Here is a 23672-nt window from a genome sequence, read left to right on the forward strand (position 1 = left end):
CCGAAAGTTCGAATTATCCAAGTTTGAATTGTCGCAAGTCTACTGTACTTTTTCAGCAGTTTTCAAGGCTGCAAAGAGTTTCCACAAAGTAGAACTGTAATCATTTTGCACAGAATATGATGGGTATATATGGTTTTACATTTACGGATCCTTAGGTAGTTATGAGTTACTGTAATGCTGCTCATATATGAAGCATTGAAACACATGTCATCAGAGCCATTTGCTTCTGCTTGCTGCCCCATGTGTCTTTGTACCTGTTTCCATAAGCTGATGATGCGCAATGGTTTTTCCCAGCAGGGGTCTTTACTCAAGTTCAACAAATCCTTCTCCACGATCTGTTCGAAGCTCTGGGTCCAGGCATTCCCACTGTCGCTCATCATCTAATGAGGGCGACTGCAGAAGACGCCGGTAGGTGGAACATGCTTCTTTGCACATCATCATCATCATCACCATCATGAGATTCTTCAGCTTTGACAAAATACATGTCCTGAACAAGAACAACTGGCTCAGGAGAAAGGAAAATGGCTACGAAATTCTTCAACTGATAAGCTATTGTTCTGTTGTACAGTCATCCACAGGCCAGTCTAGAGTGCTCGAACTCTGTGCCGTCTGTGCTTCACAGAGCGCAGAGCGATAGCGCACCTCCAAGCATAGTGTGAGCATCAGACATGCATTATCTCGAACCATGCGCTGCCGCTAGATGTCGCTCTGTGCGCTGCGGAGCACAGACAGCACGAGGTTCGAGCACTCTAGACATGCTTGTGGACAACTGTACTATTGCTTTAGAGACACACTGCAGATCAGCTCTGTTGAATTACTATTGCCAGTAAAATGCTTTTCCCTGGCTCTTTATGGCTATGTTCACATTTGTCCAGCAGCAAAAGATGCACATTGTCGTAGAGAAAATAAGTTGTTAAAATATTCCCACCAGTCAATTTAAGCTTGCAACTTTCTTAACGAAGAAGACTGGTTGCCACTATTTTGTAGTGAATGGCAGTGAAACTTATGTACCCGTCAGGTTTTGTAGAGAAAAAAAAAGTGCGATGATGACAGCTGTATCTGCTTTTTTGTTTTTTCTATCTTATAAAAGCTCTGTTTTGCGGTGCCCTTCTGATACAGGCCTACTGCTATCTGTTGTGAATGTTCCTTTGAAGTTATGTTCACACTGCTAGGCAACTTGCAAACCAAAAGGACATGAAACTTACAACGCCCAAAACACAAGAACTTCTAATTAATGTTCTTTGAAACACAAAAAAATGCTTTTGAAGTTCACAGCACCATGCATGCCAGAAAAGTACTAATGAAGTAGTTTTGATTTGGTTATTGTTCACTTGCATAGAACTAAATAAACCCCCTTCACATAAACTGACTGAATATATTTGAACCTGCCGCATACCTACAAACTGTGGGAACAAAATGAATGGACAGCCTTCATTTAAAGGCTTCAGGACAGGCACGTGTACCTACCATAAACCTAACAACATACAGTGCTTGTGACTGCAGAATCCATGTGTAAAGGTCTGTGGTAACCCTACAGTTTCAACTCGTCTGCTTGTGCAGGCACCGTAGCCGACGAGGTTCAGACAATGAAAGCGAAGTGTCCAAGTCATCTCGAGGGTCCCGAGCATCCAAGTGTTCAAGAGCAAGCAGTGGAGGCTGTCGTCACAGGTGTGTGGCTTGTAACTGGTTCTTCTGGTTCTTGCATGCCATTCAGTGACATGAAGTTTGGGTCAGTTAACCGTTTCGACTCTGGAAAGTGTAGTAAACCACCTTAACCTCCACCGTAGACAGAGGGCTGGAAGACGGGTTTCTTGATAGCACAAATTGAACAAGCAGTGAAGACAAATCTTCTTCTCGAAATATTAGCTAGTCGACTGCGGCTTCCCTTTTGCCTCTTGTTCATTTTTGTGTTCTTAATTAACTTATTCTAGTGTAATACTTTCACACCGAAGTTAACGACCACCAAGTTTGACTCCTACTTTTCTGAAATGTACAGTGGAAGTACAGTTTTGGTAATTACAATGAAAAATGAACCAATCTTGAATGCAATGTGTTTTTTTTTTACCTATGCTGCATATGTGGTAACTGCCACAGCGTTTCATTTATTTGTATAGTTAACAAAATGCAGATGTGGACACAGCAGGCGTTCTTCTTCTGCCTTAATTTCCACTTAATGCCGAGCTTTGTAGCTATATTAATTATTTTTTTTTAGGGTATGTGGATGCGTATCCACAGCAGCAGAGAGGAAAATGAATGCTAGAACAAAGGGTTGCAGAGGAGAGCCTCAGGCAGAGATCGAGCCGTGATCTTTGCTGTTGACGTTCAAGACCTTAGAATAGGCTAATGCTGGTGCACAATTTTAATGCGATGATGCTGACTGATTTCTTTCAGCTGCCATTCGAGAGACAGCGGCAGCGAATCTGATCACCATCATCACCATCGGCACAAGCACCGGCATCACCGGAGACACAGGTGAAGTTTTTTTGCGGTGATGCAAACAGAGGCAGCTGATTGGAGGCCAATGGCTGAGGTTTTTGTTGTCCCGTAGTGGACTTTACGTGGCTTACAATGCTGAGGATGACCTTTCCCCATCAGTGATGGAGATAGTGAAAATTTGTGTTTTGTTGGGCAAGGAGTGATGACGTGGCATGCAGAGAGGTTTGGAACCAAAACCTTGGTGTCTTTCGAACAATGCCTAGATAGAGCTCTATGACTTATTCTGATAGTCGCTTGTTATTCCAGAAACATTACAACTTGTACTCAATACAGACGAGAATCCCAAAGTCTGACGAGTGTACCAGGACCCTCGACAGAACATCACAACTTAAACAAATAATAAAAGGAAAATCAGTGGATTAGCTACTACACACAAGAAGCAAGATATGAGTAATGACATGCAGAAAAGCAGTCACACTTTATAATGACACTGGTAATAAAATTATACAGAAGCAAAAAAAAAAGTCAGTTTTGCAACAGAATGACCTTCAGATTATTCTTGGGAACGTGTAAAGATAATCAGGTTTTCAATCAAAATGACATTTTGTTCTAAAATGAAATGGCTGCAAAAGATGGTGTCATTTTTTCCATAATTAGGATGGACTTTAGAAGTCGAAAATTATTTACAGTTGCAAATATAGTATATTTGGAGTCAGCGCACAAGATGGAATTGATAAATTGGAAATGTGGGGTGTTCAGATAAATTTGGCAGCACTGAGGACACTGCAGTGCAACGCTGCAGTGGAGACTGAGTATGTTCTTTTTCAAGTTGCATTATTTTTTACAATAAGCCATATGGTAAGCATTCTGACACCTGCCATGGCAAGCATCACATCTCTTGTAAGGCATGTTGTTTCAGGACAATATCAGTGGTAAAAGGGTAAAAGCAGCATTAGAAAGCTATTAAGAGTAGTTCTTGTGATGTGTTTCTTTGCAGCAAGGATGTTAACAGCTCTGGCTGGCTACATACCAGCCTTATTGAGATCACTGTGTCTTAAGTAAGAGGTTCCAGTTAATTATGTGTATTTTTGAATGCAAAATCATTCCTCTGGATACCTCCCCTCATTTTGCATGGACCTATTGCAGTTGCTCAGTGGCTTTGGCATTCGGCTGCTGATCCCAAGGTTGTGGGTTCAATCTTGGCTGTGGCTGCCATATTTCGATGGAGGCGAAACACAGAATGCCCATGTGCTGTGCAATGTTGGCGCACATTACAGAACCCCACGTGGTCTAAATGATTTTTCGGGGCCCTCCACTCTGGCATCTCTATTAACCTGAGTCACTTCAGGATGTTGAAACCTCACAATCCAGAATCATTTTGTATGGCTATGCCACATGGGGTGGGTGAAGTATCCGTCTCCATGTTTTCACCTGAGCAACGACATGATCTCTTGGTATATGAAGTCGGTGCATATTGGAAGTATCTACTGGTTACAGAGATGTCTCTACCAATGTCGTCTTATACAGTGCAGCTGGATATAAGAAAAAATGCACATATTTGTTATTCGCAGTGCAGTTAGCTGATGGCTATGCTTGCCTACTGTACTCAGAATAGCAAATACATTGAATCAGTGTATAAAGTGAGTGTTTTGTGCTAAAGTTACAGCTGCATTATCAGCCATGTTAATGCTGGAAAAGCATCGGTACTGCTGATTTTGGGTGCTTTGTTAGTTTTGCATCACAGGTCTTATATTTCTTCATTTCCTGTAGGTCATATGAGCTCGTCGATTCTGAAGCCCAGTGGAAAGAAGTTCAGAAGCAGCAGCAGACTGCCGCTATTAAGCAGCCACAGAGTGCCGTTGTGCGGGACTTGTCAGGAAGGAAAAGCGGGTAAGAAAGCTGAAAAATAAAAGTGCGCTCTGCTACTTTGCTGAGAAAGGCTTTCAGCATCTGTAATGATTACTGATGTTGTGTGGTGCACAATGTGTGCTCTTCGTACTAAATATTCTTAGTTGTGAAAGTCCCCAAGCCAAACCAACTATGCCTCATGTGAGTGTGGGGCCTGTGGCAGCACAGTGATCACTGCCCCTGGCTTATTTTGGAACTAAAAGTGTCAAGGATTACCCCGCAATTGCTGTCAATCTTAGACAAATCAATGGGCATGCCTACCTAAGAACGTTCGCAAGTAGTGGCACCTCCCTTTCAGAGTTTTCTTTCTTACAGAAAGGAGTTAAAGCATGATGCCTTGCATTCTGTGGACTGTGCTCTGCAGAAAGCAGAGTTGTTCACTTGTGCAAACACTACTGCAAGCTATGGTCACATGAGAGACCATTTTTCAGACAAGGGGCGCATTATTTTGTTTTCGTTTCTGTCTTCAGGTACATTCAGTCAGGCATGGAAACGGAGTCAGAGGCCCAGTATGCTCTGAGGAAGAAGCATAGAAGGTAAGGCAAAGAAATTCTTACGTTTTTGGTTTTAGGTCCTGCAACATTGATCAACTCTCGCTTATCCTCTTTGAATTTCTACATGCTCCATTGTAGCAGTGCAAAACTTCAAGAAACCAGAAGTGTTCAGCGGGAGTGATTGCAACGCAGTGTTGTTGTAAGCCATCTCACACAAAAAGCAGTAACCTTTGTCTCATAATTTACTAGTGACAATATGTATAAGCAGTCAGTCTTTAATCTCTTTAACTTTTACTCATGCCCACTGCTTCAGGTGCAGGCTTAAGTTTAATTATTAAATTGTAAAGAGTTAAAAAAGAAAGACCAAGTATTGGTGCCTTTTCTAAGAAAAAAAAAATGGCTTAAAATATCTTATCTTTGCCCAAAGTTTTTACTGTTGAAGAAAACACACAATTAGCTTTTTAATATTTTTCTTTTAAATATTAAACTTCTAATATATTTTTACTATTTTTTAATTTGCTGCGTGCCGCTATTACCTGCTATTTACTGCTGCCATGGCGTGCTCAAGTCGTGCAGTTACAGTCACACACAGTGCGCATGTGCACAGTGCCTCCACTGGCAGGTGGCATGTCACAAAGACTCGCAAAGCTGCCAACATGTCAGAATGACTTAACCTTGTCAAAACTTTACCAAATTGCATTTTAGCTGCTAATGAGTGAGGTGCAGCAGTGGTGGTTTGCACAGTTGAACTGCAGGGCGCCTTGGCTTCTTTCTTTTCACAGGACTCGGTCTCGTTCCAAATCTCCGGATGTCAAGAGAGCTATACCAGAAGACGTAAAAAAGCATATTGAGTGAGTGCCACAAAGCACCCAGTGCTCTTTTTAAAAGCATAAAGACCTCATTCTTTAACTTACCTGCGCTGATCTTCCATTTTATAAACTCAAAACTATACAGCTGTGAATGCATGAGCGTAAAACAACTGTGAGCAGTTGTTATGAACAAGTTTTTGCCTATATTCCTCCCATACACAGATATCATTTGGTTGATCCAGTTACACTTACTGAGGAGGAGAGAAAAGACATCAAGTACACCAAAGTGGAGTAAGCTTTGCCTTGTTTTTTCTCTTTTTTTTTGCAAAAAACTTTTAACAAGTATTGTACATGTTTACACAGTAAACTTGCACTTTGTTGCAGACACTGTGAACCATCTTGGTACCATAAATGAATTCCTGAAGTTAAATATGTTCATATATCTTTTTTTGTCATACCTTGCAAAACAGAACGGACTCACGACTGTTCAAGATTCGTTACTCACCAACAGCAGGCCGTCCAAACTACAGAATGGCCAAGATCTCTTCAAGGTAGTCATTTAAACTTGCCGATATGTTTTTGATCATTTTCAATGTATTTTCATTTAATTTTTGCTGTAAAATATCAACATAAGTAAGCATGTGAAGCAAGGAGTGCTTTATATCTTAGATGTAGATTATACAATGCGGGAAGTGCCAAAAATTTTGGTTATACAGAACTCATTCTTCAGTGTTCTTACTGACACCTAATTCATTACTTTCCAGTTTCAATGTACTATCGTTGTCTAAAGTTTATTGTACAAGTGTTCTCAAGAAAAATGCTTATTGTACATAGCCAGTGGATAGAACCTGCATTTTCCCTCATAAGTTGACACATTTCAGGCAACTGGATTATGTGACTGTTCCAAAACAAATTTTTTTTCTGCACACTCATGCCCTTTAAACTTTTGATCCTGATAGTACTGTTAGATTTAGCTTCTATGAGTGAACTGCAGAAAATGGCAGTTGAAAGACAATGCACATTGGATGAAGTATGTGAATAATAATAAGTGCTGATTAAAAGCAAAATGGCCATGCATAAATGCACATTCCCAAGCTTGCACGAATTTTTATCTTTTTTTCATGAAATAGCATGAAAAAGACAGGTACACACAGACTAGAAGAAGCACACAGCCGGCTGTGGTTCAGTGCTTTATTTTTGCTTTCACAAGGGAACAGATGAATTTCTTCCAGAAAATAAATCTTGCTATTTCTGGAATTAACAACGTAATTCTTGATTCCTGCATGCTATTTTTCTGCTCTCTTTCTTGTGAAATGAATGCATTTCAACTTGCCCAACTGTCTACGCTTCTGCAAGGCTGCTCTTTTCTTGCTCAGTCGTGCAGCCAAGGAGACCAAGAATGGCCAGGAGGAAGAAGATGGGCCCCCTCCACCTTACTCCACTCTGCACACATCACCAGCAACACGGTCAACAGCCGTCACGTCCACCAAGTGTGCCGCACCACTTGACCTGCCCCCAGCGACGGGACCCTACGAGCCATCACCCAAGATGACAAGGGACACATTTCCACGACCCTTACTGACTCCAGTGTCAACGTCGAATGGTTGTGGGTCACCAGTCGTGGTCTCCAGCGGGGGCATCAAAACTCCTGCTAGCAATGGGAAGCTGCCAGTCTTCACATCTAGGTTCTTACCTTTGTTTCTGACCTTCTTAGTTTCTGAGTAATTTTTCACTCTTGTCTTCTGTGCATTTTTATTCAGGCATCATATACTGAGAGCAATGCATGCGACTGCTGACATAATTGTGGACTGAAAGTGTAAAAATTGTTATTTAAAGAAAATAATATTTCGACAAACATTGCTCAAGCCTTTTGGGCGCATCTCTATTACACCACAATCATCAACTGTGTATTACCACTGTCCTGACTAGTTGCTCTTTCTTGTAAAAAGCATCACATACCTACCTTTGAATGCTGGTAGTCCGGCAGTATTTTTGTCGCATCTTTCAGCTAATTTTTCATGCATGCATGCTGCCTGCACAGTCCACTGAGGGGCTTTGGTTTAGGTTTATTGGTTTATTGTGGTTTAACGTCCCAAAGCGACTAAGGCTATGAGGGACGCTGTAGTGAAGGGCTCCGGAAATTTCGACCACCTGAGGTTCTTTAACGTGCACTGACACCGCACAGCACACGGGCCTCTAGAATTTCGCCTCCATCGAAATTCAGCCGCTGCGGCCGGGATCGAACCCACGTCTTTCGGGCCAGCAGCCGAGCGCCGTAACCACTGAGCCACCGCGGCGGGGCTTGAGGTGCTTTCCAGTTCTAGCTGACAAAATCATTGTTGTGTATGATTGCAAGCAATTTATTGTGTGCTACTTCCTTGTGCACTAAATACTGTTATTTTTTCTTCTAGAGCATCTTCCACGAGCAACCTTTTGGCACCCACAACCATGTCACCTTGCATGACAACCTTGGCCAATGGTGGCATCTCTTACAAGTCAATCGCAGTGGGTCTCTCTTGATTTGTTATACTTTATTATACTCTCTTTATCTGTGCTGACTTAGCTGGTGAGCAGACGATATTCCCACTAATACATTATCTTTTTCCTGCATATAGCTCTTTGTTGCCTTTACACTAGGAAGCTTGATACACTCATGTTCTTTACGGAAATGCCCATGCACAGTGGATTCTCATTGATCCGAGCTCTCATTGTTTGAAGTGCTGGCTTATTCAAACTAATGCTTTGGCCCTGTAAATATCATGTGCACTAAAAGGGCTTCCCTTAATTCAAACTCTGCATAATTTGAGCTAATCGTCAGTCTCCTTCGAGATAAAATTATGGAGCTGCTTATGCTGATATTTGCAGTCAAAACTATAACTCGGACATATCACTGCAACACGTTTCATTGCCCTTTTGTAGCTTCGAAACTGAAAATATTTGTATGTTTGAAAACATGGTATGCACATTTTCAGTATGCTTTATAGTGCACTAGTAGCTGAGTTACACAAAAAATGTCAATGAAATGCATCTTAAAAACTTAAACATTTTTGCAGTTCTTTACTGCGAACTGTTCTAATGGGCTCTGCGCTGATACAAGCAGCCCTTGTTTTACATGTAGCTTTTGTCTATCTCGTCATGCCAGAGTTATAAAAAACTGTCACTTTAGTTAATGTTGCATGTCACTTTTGCCTACAGGAGTCTAACCATGTGCCAGTGAATGGAAGTCCCAGACCAACGTCTCTAGGACCACACCTTATGGCTTCAACAAGGTTTGCAGAACATTCTTTTTCGAATTTCTTGTTGCAGTCTCAGCTCAATCTTTCTACCACTTTGTAATGAAAGAGAATCTACAGTATTACTTTGAAAGTTTTTGTTGCTGCTTCTTTTTTTGCTGTTGTTGTTTGGGGGGGGGGGGGGGGGGGGAGTGTTAAATTTATCAAATAGAAAAAATACAGATCTGTATTCTTCCTAAAGGGTACATATTGTGGCTATCTGTCAAGCTTCTAGTAACAAAACCAATGTAAGGAATCAAGAACTTGAAAGTTACCAAACTATTTCAACTGCAGCACCCTGATCTACATTGTGCAGTGACAACAGGATACACCATTGCGTCATGGACAATTTGTGGGTCAAAAACCGAGAGGACAAAGAAGCACAAAAAGCAGTTGTGCTTTGCAGTGGAAATCATGAAACGAGACTTCTGTACATGACATTACAATTTTCAACCTTACTGTTAGCTCCCGATTGAGGCCTGAAGGATTCTGCTGCGTAAGTGGTTAGTGTTCCCTGCAGATACTGAGGAATACCATATGCATGTGATGTGCTTTAAGCTACTGTAGTTGTCACTTGGAAGATGATTGTGAATGGTGCCTGTGTTGTACTCAGATTGAGCTCAAGCATCTTTTTGCTTTTCTAGGCTTATCTCACCATTACTAGCATTTTTATGCTCGTATTTACATTACACTGGTGCATGTTTTCATAGATGCTATGAAAGTAAGCTTACCTACTGAAAAACCTGTAACCAGAGCGCACGAACACAGGTATAAGAACTGCACCAACGCGGTATTAATTTACATCAGAAAAACTTTTTTCATTGACATACTGAAGCAGTGATCTGCAACTTAAAGCATTGATTCGACCTTAATGCTCCGTCTGCCTTGCTGTCAAAAACCATTTTTACGTGCATGTTCCTCCATGTGTGTTTCTTTCAAGTACTTTTAAATGAATATTGCCAAAATGCACCTGCACATGTGAGCCCATAGCTGCGCATGAAAGCAATGTGTGCTAGTGTGGTGAATATCTGTAGTAACCTTACTTGCATTTTTCCCAGTGTTTTTAAAGGTACATGGCAATTTTTTTTATAATGTCTGTTTGTTGTATATGGTATATCATATGAAAATGCTGCCTTCCCACACCAAGAAGACAATATTAGGTGGAATCACCTTGCACTGTTCTGTGCAATATTGTTATGGTATTAAGCAACCCTGCCTTGACACCTGGGAAAACAGAATGTCGAGAATGCATGCCGAGATCCCATCACAAAAGCTCTGGTATGTAACTACCAGCGCTATTTTTCAAGCACGTGTCACTGAGATGAGGGCGATGTGCAAGGTGCAGGTAACTTCTTGTGGATGATTTCTATTACGTTTATGCCCATTGGAGTACCGGTTCACCACATGGTGCCTTAATGTTTCTCTAGAACATAATGTGGCAGCAGGTGAAAAGCTTTCTCTCGTACTTCCAGATTTGGCAGCTGTGAAGAGGAGACTGCGAGTGCCTCACACGAGTTGCTGACACCGGTCACCAGCAGTGGGCCACGTGTCACCTTCCAGACCCCAACAGTGGCCACTTACTCTAGGGTCGGTCTCTTCTGAGTTATGAGTGTGCGTGTCATTAACTCAACCTACTTTGCTTGCCTTGCAGTGTGTGTTTGTGTGTAGCTGTGCTGTCTTCCACGCAATCACAGCTATGGATTTTCTTTGTACGCACAATGACTCACTTTAATGAAGCCCTAAAACGTTTCCCTGAAAAGTCAGAACAGTCTGCGCAGACGGGTACGGCATTACAGAAATACCAAACAAAAGCAAATGATAATGATGAATTTTTTTGGCGCAAGGGCATCTGTGGCCCAAGAGCACCACGTCACAAGGTTTTTTCATTTACTCAAAGTGGGTTCAGAGACACACCTCCCAAGAATTTCACCACAAAGAAGCCAAGCACAAGACCAGGGGAAATGTAATCCAGTAGGGCCTTTTGGCGAGCTAGTTGGTTTTGCACTGTTTCCTTTCACTTGACCAGTGGGAAGATTGTACCCCTTGCATCACTGGTGGTTACCCAGCGCCACTGGGGATTGAACCCCGCACCTCCCGCATGCGAGGAAGATGCTCAAACAACTGGGCCACCGCTGTGGTCCATACAAAAGCAATTAAAGACACCAAATAGTGTATAACAGACAAATGTATAGACAAATATTGCGTGTGTGGTATCCTAAAGTAGCAATGCCATTATGCCTTTTGCGCATAATATAAACTCAAGACTACAATAAACCAGCATTTGTTAAAGTCTGAACATGCTGAATTATTTGAGGCCTTTCGAAACACCTCAAGCATCCAGTGCTAGTGTCACAACAAAAAAGTGCATGAATGCTTTCATAGTATACTGTTAGGCTAATTAATGCTTCGACAGCGTGACAAAAAGTGCACTCAATGATGAAGGACAAGCAAAATATTTTTGTGCTCAAAATAGCGAGTTCCTTATGTGCGTTGCTGTTTTGCACAGCTCGACAGCCATAAAGTTTGTCTAGGAGCAAATAAAGAATAAACAGTGTGTTTTTACAGTAGTGTGGTCATTCTTAAGTGCATCCTTCGTCCCGAGTGCAGTTTTCATCGCGTGCTCAGCCATAAAGTCTAACTCTGCCTACACTTGGGAAAAGTTTTGAATTGAGTTGGCTACACGATGTTTGTAATAAATGGACCCCTCAAAAATTACGCTGGGTATAAGACCTCTTCGTTATATTTGTTAGTTATGGTACAGTTAAAATGTTTCACAACCGCTCGGGGCATTGCTGTACTTTTAAACAAAGTTGCAGAACATTGACCATATAAGAGCACCACCTCACAAATCTCTTGTAAAAATTTTTTAAAAGGGACACTGAGTGCAACTCCGTCCAGTCGTTGTTCCAAGTAAAAATTGATTATCTGGCTCTTTCTGGCTATACTGACATTTGTCCAGCAGCAAAAGACACATTTATCGGTGAGAAAATTGGATATAAAAGTCTTCCCGCCAGTCGATTCAAACTTGTCAGTCACACCGAAAAAGTCAGGTTGTCAGCATAGCCTCCAAGATCCACTGCAAAAATTCACTATTGATGCACTAATTTTACTTGCAAAACTGGCCTTTGGCGACGACAGCTATATTTCGTTTTTTGGTCTTTTCTAGCTTAGAAGCGCTGTTTTCAGTGGGAGTGGTGTCTTTGCAGTTAGTATGCAGGGTGTATCAGTACTGGCCAACCTCAGTTTGCCCTCTGTCCCTTTAAGGCATGCTGCACCAGTGCATGCATTGAGTCCATAGTTGCACTTCGTTGCCTTTGAGGCTCTCCTTTTGCTCTGGTCATTTCCAGCATATTGGACACTGCGATGCCCTCTGCCAGTGCAAGACCTGTTACAAGCACCCTGTAACAAGAGGAAAAAGTACAACAGTCGCTGACCAAAATGCACAGCATGTGATGTAATGACTGCATGTAGATGGTTGCATCATCCCTTCCTTCCGATTCATAGTATCAAATGTCGTTTGGATGAATGACGATTTGAGCAAAAAATGCGTCTTCATGTTCTGCTCTTTGGATAAAATTGCAGCTCTGTCACAGTCAGTTTCATGCGTGTGCTCGGCAATTACACTGGAAGCCAGTTTGTAGTTTTGGACATCGCGTTGATGTCCATGGCAATGTCCAAAACCACAAACTGGCCTTCAATGCAATTGCCAAGCATATGCTGATGCTCATGACTCGTAATGCAATGTCCAAAGCCACAAAACACAGCATGCACAAGTGTGCATGCACACGCATGATATCAACTGGACAACGCTGCAATTTTATCCGAAGAGCAGAGTAATAGACCGTGATGTCTCAGTGGTGCTCGGCTGCTGACCTTAAAGACGCAGGTTCGATCCCAGCATCAGCAGTCGTATTTCAATGGAAGCGAAATTCTAGAGGCCACAGTAGTGTGCAGTGTCAGCACACGCTAGAACCCCAGGTGGTTGAAATTATCCGAAACGCTCCAGTACGACGTTCCTCATAGCCTGAGTCGCTTTGGGATGTTAGACTCATAAACACAACCAAAAGAGTGGAACTTGATGACACATCTTTTTTTCAAGTCGTCATTCATCCGATATCGTGAACCAGAAGCAAGGGACAATGCTGCCCACCTACATGCAACTATTACATCGTATGCTGCTCATTTAAGTTTTTGACTGCGTGTCCTCTTAGCCTCATTGTGAACGAGGAACCTGCACAGGTTCCAAAATGTCATTTTTACTTTTTGTTCAACTAATGCCTGACCAGTCAAACATTCATTGAACCCTTGACTATACCCCGAGATATATTGCCACGCTACTCTGTCATCGAATTGGTGTCTTTGCCACTTTGCTAGTCATGATTCAGCTTTCCTACCTGTTCCATAGTTTGCTTTTTTTCACCACTCCACTTACTATGGTTCCAGCAATACATGTGCTGACACGACATTTGAGTCACCAATAATTGTTTGGCTCACGTAAGTCAGTGTGTTGCCCAGAGAATGATGGAAATTTCAAACAGCTGCAGAAGAGGCAAGCCACTTGTTGAGAGAGATTACATGCTCTCTGCTCTTTGTGCAGATGCAACATTCGCCCTAGATGTTCACAGCAACAAGGTGCAACGAATGGGCAGGCTTATTCACCAGTTGTATAGGAGGGGTCCCCGCTCCGAGAACATGATGGCACGGTTTTGTTGGCTTTTAACACACTTTCTGTGGTTCCACTAAGGTGAAAACGCATAAGTGCTATTTGCAAGTACTCTTTATGTTGTCCCCGCAGGTCTACTCCTCACCGCCATCTTGGAATGCTTGGGGCCCAAAGGCGAGCACCGGTGACACAATTCCAAAGAGCCCACTTTCTGGGTGCCATGAAATGAGCACAGAGTTGTGACATACAGCCTCGATTAGAGGCTGTTTCACTTGTTTCCAATCTACACAGTAAACACAGGAAGGGGAGGGTGCTGCTGGTAACAAGCAATAGGGCACATGTGCTGCGATGTCATGGAGTATTTTTTCAAATGGGAATTAAAGAATGCAAACTGTTACTGTATGTCCAGCGCTGGAAGTACTGCCACCAGGTGTCTGATTAATATAAGATTTTATTGACCACCAGAAAACAACGGAGAATAGCTGTCCGAGTGTATAAAAAGCAAAATATTTATGGTAGGGGTTGTGCCGCTGAAACGCACATTCTTATCTTTGAACAAATGTACATGTAAGCTTCATCAGAAGACCGTTTAGCTAGCAAGTTGTGTGCCTTGAACATGAAATTTAAGGCTCATTAACTTCAGCATACTGAGAATTTAAGGGGTTTACTAACATGCTTTTGGCCACAGAATTCAGTCTGTACGAGAAGCCCTCAGCTGTGCATAATGAAGCGCTGTGGAGAGGATGGTAATTATGTGCGACATTAAATGTCTCTGTTTTGAAAAGGCTTGAATGTCATGTTCTACGAGAAGTGTGACCGGTACACTCTAATGCCAAGTTTAAATTAAGACTGTTCCTTGCTGTATGTATTGTAATATAAGAATCCACACTGTAACACCTTTGAACTGGTCAGTGCAATGTTTGCATGGCTATGACATGTATGTACTAATGATGCTTCAAGACAAATAAATTTCTGCTTGCAAACTAGCACATTACGTTCTTCCAATAAAGAGGGACAAGAATGGGGCACATCAGTAGTGGCAGCATATTGCAGCGCTCCTTGTCGACTGAAGCTTGGAAAGACTGAGTCTATTCAAGAATCTAATGCATACCAAGAAAAATGGGAGCTGTGCTCATAATGTGGGACATGGTGTTAGAATAGGTTTCAGCACCAGCTATATGTGTAATGAGGGTGCTGAAAAAGAATGTGCAAAGGGGATTTGTTTGGGAGTTCAGCTGAGCCAAGTGACTTTGACATGTGACAATAATTTAATGCGGACAATGACCACAAGGTCTCCGGCAGGGAGTCCGGAAAAAAGGCAATGCTTGCATCAGTGACACGTCTTTGCCTTGTACAGCTGAAAGAGGTTCCTTACAGAAGAACTTTTTGTTTGTTTGGCTGTGCACACTGCCTCAAATTCCTCTTCGATATTTGCTGGCATGCGTCAAGAACACATAATAAAGACAGATGAAAGTTGTATGTGTCTCGTCCTCCTGCTTCTGCATTCACTTTTTGTTCAACCAATACTCTTATAATGAAATAACTGTCGCAAAAAACCAAATAACGCCCATCTGCCTGAACAAGGGCCTAGGCAGACATGCATGACTTTGACCATACATTCGACATGTCAACCAACATCAACATACCCAGCTCATTTATAACTAGATAGAACACGCTTTCGTGCAAACAAAAATTGGTATGTGTTATGAGAGTTCTTACATTCGGCATCGGCCACATGAAGCTAACCTGCATTCTTTAGTGCACGGTCCACCACTTCATGCGCAACAGCGAGCAGACGTTGCACTTTCAAAGTAGCCATGAATGCTATTGTGTAGTCTCAGGAAAACCAATATTCCCTAGTCTACAAAATAAAGTCTAGACTGAAAATGACGCAGTGCGTCGAAATGCCACTACGCCTGGCAACAAGATTAGCGTAAGACCGCTGACGGCCGGCTTTCGTCGACAGAAATAGCACAACAAACGCCATGCAGAATGGTAGTTTGGACTTAGTAGTAGTAGTAGTAGTGTGCAGAGGTTAAAAAAAAAAAAAAAACTAATCAGGCGACAATGTGACAAAGGCGATTTACAGGCAGGCTTCAGTCGGTGATGATGAGTTCGTCGATTCCCCAGTCTTCGTAACTTCCGTCAGGAAGGTATCTGCGGATGATGATAGGGATTTTGCGGGCCTTGAGTTCCTTCATGGCGATCTGCAAAGGGTCAGTCTCCCCCTCCAGCTCCACCATCACAGGCGCGCACATGGCAATTTGTAAAGCACGTGTCCCCAACACTCTCGCCCTCTCGTATTTTGTCATGTACATAGTAGTGATGCGTTTTTGATTCTGCTGCGGCTGCCCGTCTGCCGCCTGTAGAAGCTCGATGTTCTCCTCCTCGTTCTGGTCGATTTCGTCGAGGTTTTCATCCTCTTCGACGTCGTCGAAGTCGTCGGCACCACCAACGTCATCACCATCATACTCGTCGTCGGCCATTTCTAGTTTTCACAGTGAATCGATGTAACCACGCAGAGGCAAAATACGCAGAAATGCAGCAAGAACAACACGCTAGGCCCACACCGTTCACACTTTTAACCACAATGCGTAACGTAAGCACGACAGAACGGTCCACACACGCCACGCAGTAAGCTTGACCTGAACATCGAGAGAGCAAACTCCGCAGAACTGCGCATGCGCGCCCAGAGAGCAGGTGGAAAGGAGGACGGTTGGCGGATGTGACGCCGGAGGGTTTTTCGCTTTTCTGTTTTTGCGGCATGTAACTCTCAAACCCAGACGCCTAAAATTATGCCGAGGCCGAGGATGGCGCGCGTTTCAGAGAACGGGCGAACTCGTGCATGCTCCAGCGCCTCGTTGCGCTATCTGCGCTTTCGTTTCTCTCTCGTGAATCGGCCCGATGCTGTTTTGGTAGATGCGAGCTCGGTGAATTTTGCTCTCAGTTCATGGTTTAGGCAGTCCTACCTTCAACCTTTTCCAGACTGAGGTGAGTGCTGTCAAAATAATTCATTGTGCACGCGCGATGTTGTTTCGTACTTGCCCGCCAACTAGATAAAAAGTGTTCGTCGTCGCTCTGTCACCGCCTTGTGGCTTGTTGAAAGAGCTGCTGCACGACTGCGTAAGTGTGTGACGGTCTCGATTATTAATGCAGCGTCTTCTGATGTAAATTTCGCGACATCGTGCGGGTGAAGGCGCGCGAGGAGACCGCGGAGTGGCGTCGATGAGGTCGTTTTTTCGCGCTTGAAAGAACTGTTGCATGTTTGCTACTGTGCACCTATCGATGGTCGGTTGCCTCTAACGAAGGTTTGTCTTTTTCAAGATTCATCTCCTTCGCTCATGGCCTCTGTACAATTTGGCCGCAGCTGTTATTTCTGTGTGTGCCAGCGTAAACGCGCTGGACTGTGGGATTTTACTGCCTTCCTCGCAGCTTCAGCAGATGGGGGGTACGTGATTGCGCTATCAAAGCGTCGGGATTCCCGACAGGTAGGTGGCGTTTATCTGTGCGGACCAGTTGTATGTTTTCCTTCCTTTTTCACGCGGTGCTGCAATGCAGGAGATCAGCTTCTTTGTGATACTTCCGAAGAGCGAAAGAAGGGGTTGCTGGCCAGCGGGGAGCCTAAGTTTAAATATGAGCTGGCTCAGTGTGAAAAAAAACTGGCGTACCTCGGAGTGCCACGAACCTTCTGTACAGCATGAGACTGCAGCAATGCATTCATTGTGCTTATCCGCTCAGGCCCGTCACTGCCAAGTAACTCGTGTAAGGCGACGGATGCCGCAAGGAATACGTGACTTCATTAGCCTTCAGCTAGCACTAGGTCGATGCCCATGGAAATATTTATCGTTTTACAACCGAAATAACTGCATTGGCATAATTCTTTGAGTTTGTTTAAACATTTGGGATGCCTGTCCCTACCATAGTTTCCCAACACTTGTTCTGTGTGCTCCAATGCATTCGAGGAAGCTATGGGAAAGATTTCCAGAAAAAAATTAATGCATTCATAAGTAACAGGCAGTGCGTGCCTTTAAGCCGCTGCCAAGGGCACTGAGAGGGTATTCAGACAAACCAAAGATGACGCTGAGCCAGCATGTCCTTTGGAGGAGAGCTAGCGGCCGCTGTGTGGACTTCACGTGGCTGTCAAGGGACAAGGCAGCAGCTGCTATAACCACTTTCCAGAACAGTTCATCCATGCAAGCAGCATATGCAGCATTTACCGTATCAGTGAATCCACTACACTGTTTCGTTTGTTGTAATTAATTGTCTTGGGAATGCACATCTAGTGCATTTACGAAACAATTAATTCATGTGTGTATCAACCAGCAGCTACCAATGTCGTTGCTTTGTTTTTCTGCTGCAGCAGGAGCCCTCACTTGCTTTACTCAATTCTGGGAGTGAGTTTGTTGAATTCATCTGTGCAAACTGGCTGTGTTTGTAGCATTACTCTGATCTGCAGCGTGCGCCTTTGTTTATTTGCAGATCCTTCCACCAGCTGGATTCTACCTTGACCTCATTACCACAGTGAGCTGAGATTGGTATGGCGTAATGCATACTTTCGCTGTTTCCACAGGTTCAGAGCGTGCTCCTGGTTAAGTTTTAAAAAGTATGAATTTCTGAAAGCATGCCCGCAATGTATTTACTTTTATTGTGGAGTGTGTATTTTGGCACCTCTGCATTTTACGGTACGCTGTTGTTTGAAAAAGTTATTCTGAGCACTTTCGGCTACATGACTTACAGAGAGAGAAGTTGGGGAAACACCAATGTGCGTGTGCAGTTCCCTGCCAGGTTCACAATGAATGGAAGATTTAGGCCTGCGCAAATCTGCACTGGATTCATAAGCATACAGTGTGCCATATAAACAAGCTAGACTCGGACTCCTTTCAAAGCGGGGGTTTTGAAAATGGGCTCCTTGGAGTACTTTTTTGGTTCCCGAGATCAGTCTCCTTTCTCTGCCCTCTTCCCTTTGCCCACTTTATTTTGGGACTGATTAATAGTATGGCTACTGATAGCAGGATATTTCGCTGTTCATCCAGTTGTTACAAATAGCATTTGGGTATTTTTGTCCATGTTAGGTAGGAAGGTGTGAAGTCGGGACACAGGGTTCCGCAGCAACTTGAGGACCCTTGTTCAGTATGAGCACTTTTACAACTGATGGGTGCCTACAGAAGTGACAATCTTTTTTTTCTTTTCCTGCGGCCCTGCTCGCGTTTATGACCTGTGTTATCAAGTCAAACACTGGCCCGAATAAGAAGAAATGTTAATGCGGTATGTGGCTGGGCTAAGTAACATGAGATCCTCTATTTATAATGTTCTCATCAAACAAGGGAACCGCCGCGGTGGCTTAGTGGTTATGGTGCTCGGCTGCTGACCCGAAAGACGCGGGTTCGATCCCGGCCGCGGTGGTCGAATTTCGATGGAGGCGAAATTCTAGAGGCCCGTGTACTGTACGATGTCAGTGCACGTTAAAGAACCCCAGGTGGTCGAAATTTCCGGAGCCCTTCACTACGGCGTCCCTCATAGCCTTAGTCGCTTTGGGACGTTAAACCCCATTAAAACCAAATTAAAACCAAACAAGGGAAAGCGATAGAAAAACAAAAAAATCTTGTTTGAGCAAATTTCTGGGCCAAAGTCTCACTAATGGCACATAACACATTGAAAACATGTAAACAATTAAAAAGAAAATGTTGTATGTCGGCAGAAAATGCGCATTTGATCTTACCTGAAGTGTAACAGCATGAAGTGACATTCGTCGCGACGTACTGTACAGTGACAACGGCGATTGCCTACCGTTGCCACTGCCACTGGTACACCCGTGTGAAGCGAAACTTGGCAGCAGAGCGGCGCGTTCAGCAGTGTTGCTTGGTTGTGGCTGCTTCAGTGACCTTGTGTTATCAGACACCTGCACTAGTACACTGCACAGTGGTGCCTAATTACATTTCTGAGGTGCTATAAAATGTAATAAGTGAGAGGTGCAGCCTATACCCCCTTCAATTTTCCAAAGCTCCTACCAAACTTTCAGTGAATTGTGTATGCATGTTGGCAGCTTGTTTGCTTAAACCATGCTGAAAACACAAACTCTTCTTGCAAAATACGTATCATTGCTGGGCTTGGCGAAGTGAATTGTGGATGCAGCTACAGAGAACAGTGAACTATTGTCTTTATTAAATGCTGGAATCCATGCCTTTTGATCCAAAGGGGTTCGGGAATGGCGAATGACCCGACAAACAACGCAGGTTCAACAAAAAAGGTGCCTTTATTATGGCAACAAAAGACAAAGCACAGCATAAACGCCCGCGCCTGCGCGAGTTCGAAAAATGAAGCGCCTAGGCTAGGCAATGGTAACCCGTTCGAATAGGCATAAGGAAATTGGGCATAAGCGCCCGAGCACACACTTATGTATGACGCAATCGGGCAAGCACTCCCGCCGTCAGTAGTCCTCTCCCCGCGAAAGAGCCCCTGACCTTCCTTTTTTAAAATCAGGGCTATGGCCGCCTCTGTGCCTGTTCCGCATCTCTGCCTTTCTCGTGGCACTTGATGCAACGCGGCTATTTTTAGTGCACTCTATACGTAAGAAGGCGAATGCGTCATCGTGCATCCGACAGGGGCACACTCCTGACTGCTGGAGCCCATGACTGGCGCACATGCGTGCGCTAGCGCAAGCAGATGTGATAAAAACTAGTCACATTTGTACCCGAAACACCTTTTTCTGTTGGCTACTTTGACGAGCCTTTTTTTTTTTCGGGTAATGGGCGATAGATAGATACAGAGAGGGCGGAAAGGCACGGATGTTAACCCACATCCTACAAGTTCTGCAAGCGTTTTCGGGCCTTTTGCAGGGAGAGTTTGTTGATCAGATGTTCAACATTGACCCGCCTCAGAATCTCCGTCTCCACGCTTAGCAGCGACAAATCGCTCAGGCGGCTGTCAGTCATCGTTGATCAAAGCCTGTTCTTGATGAGTTCTAGCTTGCTGTATGCGGTGTTTATGGTTAAAATGCAGATGATGCAGTGTCATTTGTTTGAGAGCAGGCAATGATACACCAGATTTCTTAGTAATTCCCGGAATAGAGAGGTGTGCCCGAGGTTCATAGACTCCATATGGGTGAGCATGGTCTTGAAGCATGAGTGAACTGCGAAGGAAGATAGGCACGATGAGCTTGAATTGCTTTTGCCAATGCAGTATGTGGTCTGAGCATTGGAAGAGCTTCAAGATGACTCAAAACTCGTGTGACGTGCCGAATGTGTGTTCTCATGGTTTCAACAGCAATGTATGAAGTAACGGGATGCCCCCCAGCAACAAAAATTGTGGCTGCTGTTGAGGCACATTTAGGTAGTCCAAGGCAGATTTGTAGAGCTCGCGTTTGAACACTATGAAGTGTCTGAATGTTTGTCTTTCTAATATTGCTTAAAATGGGAAAGGTATGCCGCATATATCCCAGGGACAGCGAACGGTATAGTAGAACCATCGAGTGCACAGATGTGCCCCAGGGCTTTCCCCCGAGGTAGAGATGGGGACTCCATGAAAGGTTCCTATCGATAATAGTGCCAACGAAGCGGTGACTTCTCTCATAGGGAATGGCGTTGCCATTAATATATATGGGGTAACTTGTCATTTTTTTTTTCGTGTGAATGCCACGAGGGAACATTTCTCTGTCAAAATATTTAGGCCCTGCTGACAAAGGTATAACGTCAGTATCATTGCCGCCTTTTGCAGTCTCGCATGAGCTTAGGGACGGGTCACGCTTGATGCCCAAATACAGATATCATCAGCATATATAGAGATCTGGACAGATTGTGGCAATGAGTCAACCAAGCTGATGAGAGCAAGGTTGAAAAGTATTGGGCTCAGCACTCCACCCTGTGGGACTCCGCGTGAATTTAGATGCAAAGAGATTGGTCAGTCTTGAGTCTGAACAAAACACGACCTCTCGACCAAATAGCTGCGTATCCAACTGAACATGAGGCCTCAAATCTCAGCAGTTTCTAATGCATCCAAAATGGCCTGTGTTACGTTGTTGTAGGCGCCCTTTATGTCCAAGAACAGCGCCACGGCCAATCTTTTCAAATTTTTTTGGTGCTGGACGGATGTTACAAGGTCAGCCACATTGTCGATGTAAGAGCGGCCACGTCGAAACCCAGACATAAATCCAGGGTAGATTTGGTATCGCTCCAGGTACCATTCCGCATGTGTTAACAACATTCTTTCCATGATTCTCCCGACACTGCTGGAGAGTGCAGTTGGGCGGTATGCTGAAATGTCGAGTGGTGATTTTCCCGGTTTAAGGAGTGGAACAAGATGACTGGGCGATGGGCGAAGTTTCCTACAAACCCAGAACCTGAGTGACAGTGGTTCAGCGGCCCTCAGCTCATTGCTGCAAATCATCACCTCATGCAGTTAGCGCTTTACGATAGAGTTGATGAACTTGAGAATAGGACTCCAAGAAAGAACTTGGTCGCGCATAGTTACACGTTGGCTTCTCAGTTAAAAGCAGAAAAAGTTTATAACAGTAAGCCAAATAGATTTTTCAAATTATACTTTAATTGACAAAGGTCACATCAGAATATTGACATGGATGCCACAGGTAGGCATCCATTGGGTATCCTTTACATGGAATCCCGAGAGAGAGGGAAATGCAAAAGCCACGGGTGTGTTGAGGCGACGGAATGTTGGACTGAACAGCACCATTGCACATCTTGACACAGTGCATCACGACCTCAAACACACAGGTAGCCAGTGCCAGAGATGTACATAATGTTACAGGTAATTGATTACCTGTAATTTTGTAATTAGAAGTAATTACATGCTGACCCGAAAGACGCGGGTTCGATCCCGGCTGCGGCGGTTGAATTTCTTTGGAGGAGAAATTCTAGAGGCCCGTGTACTGTGCGAGGTCAGTGCACGTTAAAGAACCCCAGGTGGTCGAAATTTCCGGAGCCCTCCACTACGGCATCTCTCATAGCCTTATTCGCTTTGGGACGTTAAACCCCATAAACCAAACTAAACCAGTAATTACAGTGGCCGCAACTGGCGAAGGTTAGGATCAATTGGAGAGACATGGGAGAGGCCTTTGCCCTGCAGTGAGCATAGTCAGGCTGATGATGATGAACCTTTAGTACGCAAGACACGCAATTTGGCAATGGTTTTGTTAGAAATGGCATAGCATTTTATGGGTAAAGTTTTGTTCAGCGGTTACAGTTGTTTGTAGTACTCCCAATGTTGGAAACAATGAATGGTGAGTGCAGTAGCAATTGCACACTGACAAAACTAAGGAATCAGAAACTGAGCTTGGCAATCAGTGTTAACCTGCCTCTTTGCATTTGAAAGCCAGCACACTCACGTATGTCTTGCTGATGAGTTTTAGCACACTGACAGACTGACTGTGACTGACAGATGCAAAACACAGTGGCACTTTAACTGTGGCCATTTAACCACATACAGGGTGATTTTTTTTAACCTTTACAGATTTTTTTTTTCTTCAAAAAACAGATTTTTGGTGGTCTGTTGAGCTACATTAGTACAGTAAGGCGGATATTAGGTACCTCATATGGATCAAGAATTAGACGATTAGTTAACCTAGATGAACTATATAAGTTTTCATTTTAGGGGGCAAAGTTCTATTGCGAAATTGCTGGCCTTCAACATCGAAGGTGAGTCCTGTTTTTAAATGTTCTTAATATGCGATATCATTCGAAATATCGTCAAAAACATGCATTTGAAAGCTTGTTGAGCTGATTTTCGCACACTAATTATAGAATGCAGTCACTGCACCTGGCATCGCCGAAATCAACTTCTTCTACATCATCAAATGCTCCAATTGCACCTGCTGTTTCTGACACGTAATAAGTGTGGGGGAAGGCTTGTTATAAATATCCAATGCAGGAATGCAAACTCGGCTAGCTTTCAAATGCATACTTTTGGTGGTCGATATTTTGAACCACACTGGTAATTAATAAAATTTAAGAAATGCAGCTTACCTTCGATGCTGACTGCCATCAATTTTGCAATATAACCTTGCCTTTTGCTATAAAAAATTAGTTGATTTTAGTTAATTCATCATTAGTCTGTGGAGATGAATCACAGACACAAGTCA

At 43.6% G+C, this 23672-nt stretch overlaps 2 protein-coding genes across 7 annotated transcripts in view; one reads left to right on the plus strand and one right to left on the minus strand.

Moving 5' to 3' along the window:
- LOC149341289 (band 4.1-like protein 4) overlaps positions 1 to 15022 on the plus strand; it is a 91388-nt gene extending 76366 nt beyond the window's left edge. For 3 of the 6 annotated variants that reach the window (XM_089543310.1, XM_089543312.1, XM_089543313.1), the window contains exons 15-27: positions 295 to 408; positions 1561 to 1668; positions 2392 to 2472; positions 4207 to 4326; positions 4815 to 4880; positions 5621 to 5689; positions 5870 to 5938; positions 6118 to 6198; positions 7024 to 7332; positions 8059 to 8152; positions 8843 to 8916; positions 10392 to 10506; positions 13715 to 15022. In XM_089543310.1, coding sequence (XP_089399436.1) covers positions 295 to 408; positions 1561 to 1668; positions 2392 to 2472; positions 4207 to 4326; positions 4815 to 4880; positions 5621 to 5689; positions 5870 to 5938; positions 6118 to 6198; positions 7024 to 7332; positions 8059 to 8152; positions 8843 to 8916; positions 10392 to 10506; positions 13715 to 13825 — 1411 coding nt within the window. In that variant the 3' untranslated portion in view covers positions 13826 to 15022. Of the gene's footprint in view, positions 1 to 294; positions 409 to 1560; positions 1669 to 2391; positions 2473 to 4206; positions 4327 to 4814; positions 4881 to 5620; positions 5690 to 5869; positions 5939 to 6117; positions 6199 to 7023; positions 7333 to 8058; positions 8157 to 8813; positions 8917 to 10391; positions 10531 to 13714 lie in introns of all 6 variants that reach the window. The other 3 variants (XM_089543314.1, XM_089543315.1, XM_089543311.1) reach the window with 3 other exon arrangements.
- Positions 14016 to 16258, minus strand: Polr2F (RNA polymerase II subunit RpII18). Its single transcript, XM_089543316.1, has one exon. The coding sequence runs from the start codon at positions 16066 to 16068 to the stop codon at positions 15679 to 15681; it is 390 nt and encodes a 129-aa protein (XP_089399442.1). The 5' UTR covers positions 16069 to 16258; the 3' UTR covers positions 14016 to 15678.
- Positions 16259 to 23672: the final 7414 nt, after the last annotated feature.

The sequence above is a fragment of the Amblyomma mixtum genome, chromosome 5, assembly GCF_055824585.1.
Source record: "Amblyomma mixtum isolate Tamu chromosome 5, ASM5582458v1, whole genome shotgun sequence".
In the NCBI taxonomy this organism is placed as follows: Eukaryota; Metazoa; Arthropoda; class Arachnida; order Ixodida; family Ixodidae; genus Amblyomma; species Amblyomma mixtum.

Excerpts from the sequence above, each read along its gene's own strand:
- Polr2F (XM_089543316.1), bottom strand. The coding sequence starts at position 16,068 with ATGGCCGACGACGAGTATGATGGTGATGACGTTGGTGGTGCCGACGAC.